The sequence below is a fragment of the Protobothrops mucrosquamatus genome, unplaced genomic scaffold (genome assembly GCF_001527695.2).
Source record: "Protobothrops mucrosquamatus isolate PMUCROS unplaced genomic scaffold, P.Mucros_1.0 scaffold1445, whole genome shotgun sequence".
Taxonomy (NCBI): Eukaryota; Metazoa; Chordata; class Lepidosauria; order Squamata; family Viperidae; genus Protobothrops; species Protobothrops mucrosquamatus.
Window position 1 is genome coordinate 224,958 of NW_015387625.1, and position 10,466 is coordinate 235,423.

The window sequence follows — 10,466 nt, forward strand, 5'->3', positions numbered from 1 at the left end:
TTATCTAGTTGTGTTCATGGCGTCAAGCATTAAAAGGCAGCTCAGTTTTGCTTCAAAAGGGATTCAGTTCTCCCCACGTGTGTCTGTTCCCTGCATTTAATCATCCCAGGGCACAGGCCAACTCAAATAAACTGCCATTCTTCCTCCTCAGCTTTGAAAATTAACTCATTATGTTCATTAATAAGGATGAGTTCATTTTATTTAGTTGTTCAATTTATACAGGAAGTCCTCAACTTACAACCGTTCATTTAGTGACCGTTCAAAGTTACAACGGCACTGAAAAATGATTTATGGCCATTTTTCACACTTACGACCTGTGCGGCCTCCCCCTGGTCGTGTGATCAAAATTCAAACACTGGCTGGGATTAAAGACGAATGATAAGATAGAAATGTATGTTATTTTAGAATAGATAATGTATATAAAATTTAATGTATATGTAGAGATAATGAATTGATTGTTAAATATGATATAATCTGATAAGAATGTATATACTGGAATGTCATGTCAAATCCAATGTTTGTTTTTTTTTTTTAATTGTTTTATAAATAAAAAGTTTAAAAAAAAAATAAAAATTCAAACACTGGGCAACTGGTTCATACTTATGACGGTTGCGGTGTCCCAGGGTTACATGACCCCCTTTTGCGGCCTTCTGACAAGCAAAGTCCATGGGGAAGCCGGATTGACTGAACAGTCGTGTTCCTAACTTATGAATCACAGTGATTCATTTAACAACCGTGGCAAGAAAGGTTGTAAAATGGGGCAAAACTCACTTAACTGTCTCACTTAACAGAAATTTTGGGCTCAATTGTGGTTGTAAGTTGAGGACCACCTGTACTAACCTGCTCGTGTGAAGACGGTGGAGCGCAAGAATATCCACAAGCTGGACTGATGGCCCTGCCCTTCCTGAGATCACTTAGAAATGGTTTCATTTTGGACAGATGTCAAATTCTTGAAAAATATCAGCATTTCCTTCTTGGGGAAAAGGCCGTGACCTGTCTTGCTTAACGTCTCAACCCACAACCCTCAGCAACGCACGAAAGCTCGTCCGAGCAAATCACACTTTTTGCCCTCTGCTTTTTCTCAGCTGTGCTCACCCTGCAGATGGGACTTAGTGCAACGCACAAAAACCCCACCGATTCAGATCCGGAATACACCCGTTTGCTGTATATTCATCTCCTGGAAGCCAAATGTAAAGCAAGAATCCAGCTTGTTGACTTTGCTTCTAAAAATGCCGCACTGTGTATTTTACAACTTCCCTCTTCTACAAATAGGAGGCAGAGGTTAATGAAAAGTCATTTCTCATGGTGAAACGAGCAGAGGAAACAAGCAATTGTCTCATTTGGTCTCAGTGAAAGTGGCCCCACTTCATTACTGGGGGGGGAAAAAAGCATGCAAGGTTTTGCCCTTAAACCATGGCCAAGTAGGGAGGTCACCTTTCTGAAGACCAGTGTGATCTCTTTGCAAGGCCTCAACCACAGGTTCAAGTGCTCGTTGGCTGCAGATCTGGCACAGGTATGATCCGAGTCACCTGTGGAACTCCCAGCCACATGCAATTGTGAAAATTTTTGCAAGTTAAAGTCAAAAGACCCAGGTTAGAGGTTAGATTCCATCAACCAGCAAAAGAATGGCCTTAAATATTTGGGGGGGGGGGGGGTTGACCTTTGCAGATCTTTTCTCAAAATAGGGCTGAAAATGAGACAAAACTGTAAAGATTCACAGATAAAGGGAAATGGTGCACAAAACGGCACCACTGGCTAATGCATCGAAGAGCTATCACAGATGTTAAAAGCAGGTCTACAGAGAGAAGAATAGCCTAGGCCCTAGCATAGCAAAGCTGGCTGAGGAATTCTGGGAGCCGAAGTCCACAAGTCTTAAAGTTGTCAAGGTTGCAGACCCCTGGCCTAGAGGAAAGTCTCCAGATGTGCCAACCGGCCCTGCAGAGTAGGACCTCTTCCAAAGCAGGTCCAGAAAGAAATTCCAAGCAGCTGTTTGTCACCTCCCCACCATCCACAAAGTCCTTTCCTTGACAGGCAGGAGCCAGCTCAGCTAGCTGGTCTTGCCAACAAAAACTCCTTCCAAGCTTTAAAAGTTTGCATGCCGATGTATAAACCTTCCACTTGCTTAGTAAATCTCCTGGTAGTCCCCCCTCCTAAGTCTTCTGAAGCTGCTGAGCTTTTCAAGGCTGGCTAAGCGCTGCCACCTAGCTGGACGTCCAGAAAAATGAATACATTGAAAAAAAACTCTGCCTTCACCTGCATTGTTGCCAGGAATTAGAAGAACCAAAGAAGCTTCTTGAATGAGAAATAAAACCTTTTCAAGGAAAAAAAAAACCCAAGAAAGTCCAGCTGCCTTTTGAAAAAGCACATTTTGGAAAAAGCACACGACCTGGATGACCGGGAAGCACCATAGACATTCACCAGAAATTAAACAATATTTTATTGCACTATTTTGCACCAGTCCAGACTGCTTGTTAGAATTATCAGTGGGGAAATGGAGAGCTGAGCCAGCCAATCACCAGATGAGCAGGGGGCTGGACTAGAAGACCTCCAAGGTCCCTTCCGGCTCTATTCTGTTCAATTCAAATACTAGATCTGTGAACCCTGTCTCTGAATCAAGGCTGTCCAGTAAATGCCATCCGCCCGGCTTTTCTACAAGTTGCAAAAGACAAACGTCGCCTCACACACACACACCCACACCCAGGAAATGCCTCCCTCCCTCCCCTCTGATCTCACCTGGATCACCTTATCCAGGCCGAGCCACCAAACCACAGTTTGTTGCAAAGGACTCCCAAACTTTTCCTATTCTTCAGCAGGAAACTGACTCCGATCAGTTGGCAGGTTTGATGCCTTTTTAAGACAGCAAAAAAAAAAAAAAGGGGGGGGGGAGAAGGGAACCCATTACAGCTCTGACCGGATCTTGGCCGGGAGCCGCAGCGTTAAAAGGGAAGAGCGGGAGGAGGGAAGAGGAAAGCTCCAGCCCCGCTCCTCATTGCACCGCCAGCCAAGCCAAACAGCCCCGCAGATAAAGGCGCTTGCGGGAGCCGGAGGGAAAGGGGACCGCGGGGCAGGCGTCATTCCGGGGCACCTGCCAGGAGGCTGCGCCGGCCCGGCTGCGCCTCGTGCACCCCAGCTGCGCTCGGACCGGGCAAGGCACGGCAGCCGGGGCCAGAGCTTGCCCGGGTCTCGCACAGCCGGCTGTAGCGCTCAGCCCGTGCCCAGGAGCCCGAGAAGCGAGGACCGAGGCTGAGCCGCTGGAAAAGAGCCGCCCGGGGGACGCGGAAGGGCAGCGAAGCCGAGGCAGGAGGGGGCTTCTCTGCACGGACCCTCCCGGGCCGCCCTGCTCCCCACTTCGCCTCCCCGCCCGGGGCCAGGCAAGGCGCTCTGCACGTGCCCAGGGGCGCCCTGCCCGCCGCGCTCCGGCCCCACGCCGCTCTTACCTCGGCCGCCGCCGCCGCCTCCTCCAGCTGCTGCCAGCGGAGCCAACAGGGCGCAGAGGCGGAGCCGGGCGGGGGGGAAGCTCCGCAGCTGCCACGTGGGGCGGCCGGAGGAGGAGGAGCCGGAGGAAGCCCGGGCCAGCCGGACGCGCAGCGCGGCCAACATCTGGGGCGGGGGGGGAAGCCCTGCTGCAGACGAGCCCCTCGCCCCCCCCCCCCGCAGCATCCGCCAGTCGGGAGAAAAGCGGGCTCAGCTCCGGCATCGCCTGGCCAGCCTCTCCTCGGCCCGGCCGTGTGAACGCGGCTGCCGGGAGCGCCGGGGTCGCTGCGGGGGCGGGGAGGCGCGTGGCTCGGGAATGCCCTTCCGAGGCTGAGAACCTGGGACGTCACCGAGGGATGGGACGGTGGGGAAATGCGGGCCGGAGGTTGACAGGCTGTTGGAACTGCAGGGGGAATTTTTTTTTTTATAAAAGTGCTACGTGACTCCCGAAAAACAAAATATCTAGAATGCGTAAAGGTAACACTTTATGCTGGAAATGTGGAAAGCTGGGACGGCCCTTTTATCCTGCCTGGCGGTCTTGCAAAACGGCCAGAAAATGTTGGGGTTCAAGCAAACACAGGGATACGAAGAATTCTGGGAGTTGAAGTCCAGACCTCTTAAAGTTGCCAAGGTTGAGAAACACGGATTTAATGTATAAAGCAGTGACGTAAGTCAGAGAACGGCAAGTTGCAAATGCCCAAAATGTTTTGTTGTTGTTGTTGTTGTTATCCTAATCTGAAACTGGAAAAGCGACTTGTAAAACCGGAGCTCTCTCCTCCGGGGCAGCAGCTGCCAGAGAGGAAAACCACTGGGGAGCTCCTGTGAAATGTAGGCCAGCGGCCACAACATTTCAGAAATGCGTCTGGTGGTGGGAAGGGAAGGGAGGAAAAAGAAGGGAAAGGGAAGAAGGGAAGGGAGGAAAAAGAAGGGAAGGGGAAGAAGGGAAGGGAGGAAAAAGAAGGGAAGGGGAAGAAGAGAAGGGAGGAAAAAGAAGGGAAGGGACTATCGGCATTCCTGTTTACCTCCTGCCAAGCAGGCAGGCCATTCCATACTGCATCCACATCCATAAGGTCAAACTGCATTTTACAGGGGGGCACAGATGCCCCCCTGATTTGGGCAATCCCAGCAGGCCAACAGTTGCAGTGGCAGGAAATTCAGCCACCAGCAGAGGAATGCTCCCTGATTTGAGGAGAACGTCATGCCCAGGGAAGAGAAAACCGCCCGCCACGCTTAATGCCTGCGCTTAGAGGGGGAGGCCCACACAGAATGCGACCCATCAAAGCCCAAATGCAACCTAAATACAAGCAGCCTCATTCATTCATTCATTCTCCCTCTCCCTTAGGGGTATATAATGAACCTTCTCCTGAAATTTTAAAAAATATCTATTTCATAAACTAATCCAGAAAGGGAACCCAAGTCAGGCCTGCAAAGGCAGGAGCAGCCTTCTTTCTCCATGACAAAGCTTCTGCGTAGAATTGAGAAGCAGAGCAGGGAAGGCACAGCCCCCCACCCCACCCCAGTGAAGAAAGACAAAAGAGCTGCTTTGGGAGAAACAATGGAGCAGAGCTGCTTTTATCCATGCACCCATGCACAGCGCCCACATTGCAGGCCTTTCCGAGAGACGAGCATTCTGGGGCAATTTCCCAGTGGGAGTTTTTGGAGCTGGCTTTAAATACCCAAGAATAAAAAAAGGTTGGCAGGAGCTTTGCTTAAAGCGCCTTAACTCGGCTCAGAAACGGGGCTGGGGAAGACCCCTTTTGGCCTGCAAATGCCAGCCCAGGATTTGACAGGCCATTCAGAGTGGGGGCAGCTTGAATTACCACCGCTGGCCACCAGCCATATTATTATTATTATTATTATTATTATNGCGCGGCGGAAGGAAGGGAGATCAGGGATGACCCTGATCTCTGGGGGCAGTTCATTCCAGAGGGTGGGAGCTCCCACAGAGAAGGCCCTCCCCCTTGGGGTCGCCAGCCGGCACTGTCTGGCCGACGGCACCCTGAGGAGACCCACTCTGTGGGAGCGTACAGGTCGATGGGAGGTAGTCTGCGGCAGGAGGCGGTCTCAGTCGTAATGCTCCACGTTCTGCTGGCCCCGCTGGGGGTCCCTGGTGCCAAAAGAGCCAACTGGGAATTTACCAGGGAGTGAAGTGGCTAAAAACCCTCTGCCCCCCTCGCCCTTTCTGGGACGGAAGGAGGGGGGAAACCCTCCCCAGCCCATAGTGGGAATTCTGTGGCTTCTGCTGGAACGGAGCAAAAGAATCGCCCACTGCCGGTTTTCCTGGTGGTTATTGTGGACTCTGGAGGTGTTTGCCACATTTTCCTGCCCGACCAGTTTGTGGAAAGAAACAGAACCTGACACCGTGAGAAAAGCAGAGTTCCAGTTTGGGCCCAACTGCAGGAACTGGCTCCCCCCTCCACCCTCTGTCATGCCGGAGAGGGAAGACATAAGCAATACCGGTGTCCCTTCCGCCCATTTTAGCCGGCTTTCCGAACAGTAATTTCTAGGGCAGAAAATCTGTGGCCCTTCCAATGATTTAGACTTTGGCCCCCAACATCCTGGGGGTTGACTAACGGATCCTTGCCCTTCCCCAACCTAGATGGGTCCTTGGGGGTCCTCCTATATCCGAGAGGCTGCCAGTTTCTTCTGTATTCAGGTAAAGGCGCCAAACCTCACCTTGTTCTCAAATTTCAGCTCTTTCCTTTTCCTCTTGGCTGCATCTCCAGTCCAGCTTCTGGCCCCTTTTCCAGGGGCTCCTGGCTGCCTGATCCTCCCGCGGCCCCCCTCTCAGCCTTTGCTTGGGATTGGATTGAATTTATGGCCGACCAGAAGAGTTCTGTTCTGCTTAGGAAAAGAGATATTTATCTGCCAAGCAACTCTAGCTGTTAACAGATGGGAGCTGTTATCTGTTATCCTGCAGAGGAACCTTAATGTTATAATCAAGCAGAGGGCAGTTTTTTCTGCCTTAGGGGGGGGGGAGGGGGAGGGGAAGAACAGGAAAATAGATCTATGGATGTACGAAGCGCTGACGTTGGGGATAATCCAGGACAGCTGGCAGCGAAGTATCCATGATTACAGAACAGCATTACCAGCAGGACACCGTGTCCCAACTAAGACAGAAATAAGAGGTAAATGGAAAGTAAAATCTTTAGGCGACTGCTTTTTATCTTAACAATGATTGTGGGATGGGCTACAACTCCCAAAAGAGAGGAGGGGAAAACAGCAGTTTCTGCCAGTTATGTGTCACACTCACCAAGGATTTAGCTCAGGGTTTCTCAACCTTGGCAGGTGGAAAAGGGATGGACTTCAACTCCCAGAATTCCCCAGCCGGCTTGAAGTCCATTCTTTTTAAAGCCCCCAAGCTTGAAAAGCGGGAGTCATGACCGGTGTTTCTGAATCTCATTAACTTTAAGATTGGTAGGCTTCAACTCTAAGGTTCTGGGAGGTGAAGCCCATCCATCTTAAAGATTGCTGAAATTCAAAAACATTGGTCTAGACCAGGGGTAGGCAGCACAGCTGGCTCAGGAATTCTGGGAGTTGAAGTCCACGAGTCATAAAAGAGCCAAGGCTGCCTACCCCTGGTCTAGACTAACTTTAGGGGAATCCCGGCCCAGGCCCGGCACTGTCAAAGGATCAGCTGCCTTCAGAGGATGCAAATTGAGACAGGAGTCCCAGATACTTGACTGCATTTCACTGCATGGATTTTGCACATCTGGGGGTTCACGGAAGGAGCTTGGAATCACAATATTATTGCACAAATGACGGGAATTATATGCGACATCGCTGCGGCCTCTATCTGTGCTTGTATCCAGGGCAAAAAAGGTGGGTGTGTTTCAAGACCAGGCAAGATCAGAACTTAAAGCAGTCTGACCTTTCTGACTCTGCCGTCACCCCCAAGAACGTCTTAACAGGGGCCCCCTCTTCTGAAGTACAAACGCTACACACAGGCTTTGGGAAGAAGCTTTTTGAAGGGAAAAACCTGAGGGTGGCAAAGATTGGAGCATGTTGCTCTCACAGGGCTGGTTAATTTGGGAAGAGGGGGAGATTTTATCTCTTGTGTTGCTTAACAGACCTCAATATTATTCTTCATGCTAAGAACAGCCACCATGTAAAAAATGCCAAGCAAACACAGTTTTCTATTCATGGCTACTTTTTAAGAAAAGCTGCTTGGGGTAGCTGGGTTTAATATTTTCTAAATCTTAAGATCATTAGCAGCTCTGTTCTATTTAACAAAAAGCCCAGACCCGTGGTGGCGAACCTATGGCACGCGTGCCACAGGTGGCACTCAAAGCCCTCTCTGTGGGCACACGCACCGTCGCCCCAGTCCTAGGCCTTCAGCTGGGTTTTATAAAACCTTTTCGCTTTAGGTCTCCGCCGCCGTGTGCAAAAAAAAAAGGTTCAATCAATTTCAACTTCTCGCGAGGAAAAAAAAGATCTCGCAAAGTTGGAATTGATTGATTAAATTCTTTAGTCCTACTCAGTCTGCCGTTACCACCGAAACCACGCCCACCCAATGGGCCACGCCTACCTGGCACCCAGCGGTACATTAAGTGGGTTTTGGGTTGCAGATTGGGTACTTGGTCTCTCAAAGGTTCACCATCACGGCCCAGACCAAAGAGGCTTTTAAAGTCAGGAGAGCCAATTCTGAGAAGAAGCCCAAAACCGCAGAATCTTCTTGCTTGCTGCAGTGGTGGGGTTGGGTGGGGGGTTGGGTGGGGGAGAATCGGCCAGTGGGGAGGGGGGATGGTTGGTTTCATGTTCTCCCAAGCCTACTTTGAGACTATTTCCATTGTCTGTGAGAGGCTAGTTGTGTGTGTGTGTGTGTATATGTTTGCACCAACTTGGGCCTTGAACCTCTGAAGAAGGTTGGGAGGAAATGAAGACACGAGCATGCAAGCTGCCCTCCCAATATAATAAAGCTATATTACAAACTATACATCATATATTGGGAAAGGAACATTAGCGCACAGAGGAGGAGGAGGAGGGTACAATTTGATAAAAAGGCCGGATGGAGGAGGAGACGTGGCCCCTCGCGCAGAGGTCGGGCGCCCAGACCCCCACGATGGGAGAAGGGGATCCTTCCTTCCTCGGGTTCCTGGGTGGCCACCATCATGAGGTCAGTAACTGAATGTTCTTCAGCATCTCGTCAAAAGCTTCCCGCGACGGTGCCTCGGCGTTCTGGAAGGAGACCTTGATGCGACTGTAGAGGCTGAACGACTGCAGCTCTAACCAGATGAAGCCGAAGCGGTCATCGTCAAACAAGACGAAGACCCCAGGGGTTCGCTCCGGGCTGGTGAAGCCGTGGCCCGCTATGAGGCCAGTCCCGTAGAAGCTACCGGAAGCAGAAGGAAAAAAAGACACCGTGAGCATTTCCCAAACACTTCCCAAGAAAGTCCAGTTCCCACATTCAATTCAGATATAAGAAGTAGAGACATTTCCAAGAAAACACAAAGCTGCTTTTTCCAAAAGGCAACTGGACTTTAGTTTTTTTCCCTTGAAAACATTTCACTTCTCATCCAAGAAGCTTCTTCAGTTCTGAACTGAACTGAAGAAGCCTCTTGGATGAGAAGTAAAACGTTTTCAGGGAGAAAAAAACCAGGAAAGCCCAGTTGCCTTTTGAAAAAGAGACAATCATGACTTGGATTACTGAGAATCTCCACAAATCTTATTACCAAGAAAAGCCCATCTGGGCCTCAGTTTAACAGAGATCGGCCTTCTGGAGCATCAGCAATAATGGCTCAGTCCAAAGGCCCTCGCTGAGTCGCTTGCTACAACGGCAGTGTTTCTCAACCTTCGCTGGGGAATTCTGGGGGTTGAAGTCCACACATCTGAAAGTTGCCACAGTTGAGAAACACTGCACTGCAGCCTTTGGCAGAGAGAGGCGACTGATTTATGTTTTGACCCACCATTTCGAAAGCTGTTTAAATAATTCCTCCCGATTTTGACGTGCACTATGAAATCAAAATAACAATGCAATCCTGCTTAGTTCTCCAAAGCGGGATTTTGAAGCTTTCCCTCCAGTTTTGACACAGAAAACCAAAATATCGCCGATGGGACTGTAATGACTAATAATAATAATAATAATAAAAATATCTGCCCCAGGGAGGGACCCAGATAATGTCAACATGACCAGCTCCCAAGAAGAAAACAGCCTCCCGTTTTCATAGATTAGGACTTCTTGGCAGAGGCAGGAATTTCAGGGACTCTCACTGAATATCCCAATCAACGTTATCCATGGGAATCTCCTAAACCTTTTAACATTACCATGCTCTGCAGCTGCGGGGATAATCCTCGTTTCGGGAGGCGATGCCGCCTGGCAGGACAAAGGGGCAGGGGGCAGGGGGGGCGCTAGAGGCGGCTGCTCCTTCTCCAGCTGCCTCTGATCCAGCCCCCTCCTCCTCCTCCTCCTCCTGCTGCTGGCCGCCCTCGGCTTCCAGTCCCGTCTCCTCCGGCAGGCCTTCTTCCTGCTGCTGCTGCTGCTCCTGCTCCCGTCGCACCTGTTCACGCACTTCCAGCACGATCCGGGAAAGCTCGCTGAAGTTGCTCAGGTTTTCAATGTCAGGCAGCTGGATGGGGTGGGCCAGGTCAATCTCGACCGTCTGCTGGCCGGCTGGGATGTTGGGATCGCCCTGGAGGTGGTTGAGAAGCAAATGAAAGCGAATCTGCGTTCACAGAAGCAGCCGGGCAGGACTTTGTCCATCTCCTAAGAGTCCCGCTCAGGTCGCTTCCTCCAAGCCCCCGTCTGCTTCTCCCCATCCCTCTTATCTTGAGCCACCATGCAGGTAGTCCCCTACCTTGAAGGAGGCGGTGGTAAGGCCCCTCCTTAAGAAGCCCTCCCTGGACCCAGATGTATTGGCTAATTATCGCCCGGTCTCCAACCTTCGCTTCGTGGCGAAGGTTGTTGAGAGTGTGGTTGCACAGCAGTTCCCTCGACACCTGGAGGAAACAGTCTATCTAGACCCGCTCCAGTCGGGCTTCAGGCCGGGATACAG

At 50.8% G+C, this 10,466-nt stretch overlaps 1 protein-coding gene across 1 annotated transcript in view; it reads right to left on the minus strand.

Annotated features, from left to right (window-relative positions):
- Positions 1-8,374: 8,374 nt before the first annotated feature.
- The window catches only part of FBXO31 (F-box protein 31), an 18,212-nt gene continuing 16,120 nt past the window's right edge, over positions 8,375-10,466 (minus strand). The window contains exons 10-11 of the mRNA XM_015822011.2: positions 9,739-10,103; positions 8,375-8,806 (exon numbers count right to left, since the gene is read on the minus strand). Of these exons, the coding sequence (XP_015677497.1) occupies positions 8,584-8,806; positions 9,739-10,103 (588 nt within the window). The 3' untranslated portion in view covers positions 8,375-8,583. The remainder of the gene's footprint in view (positions 8,807-9,738; positions 10,104-10,466) is intronic.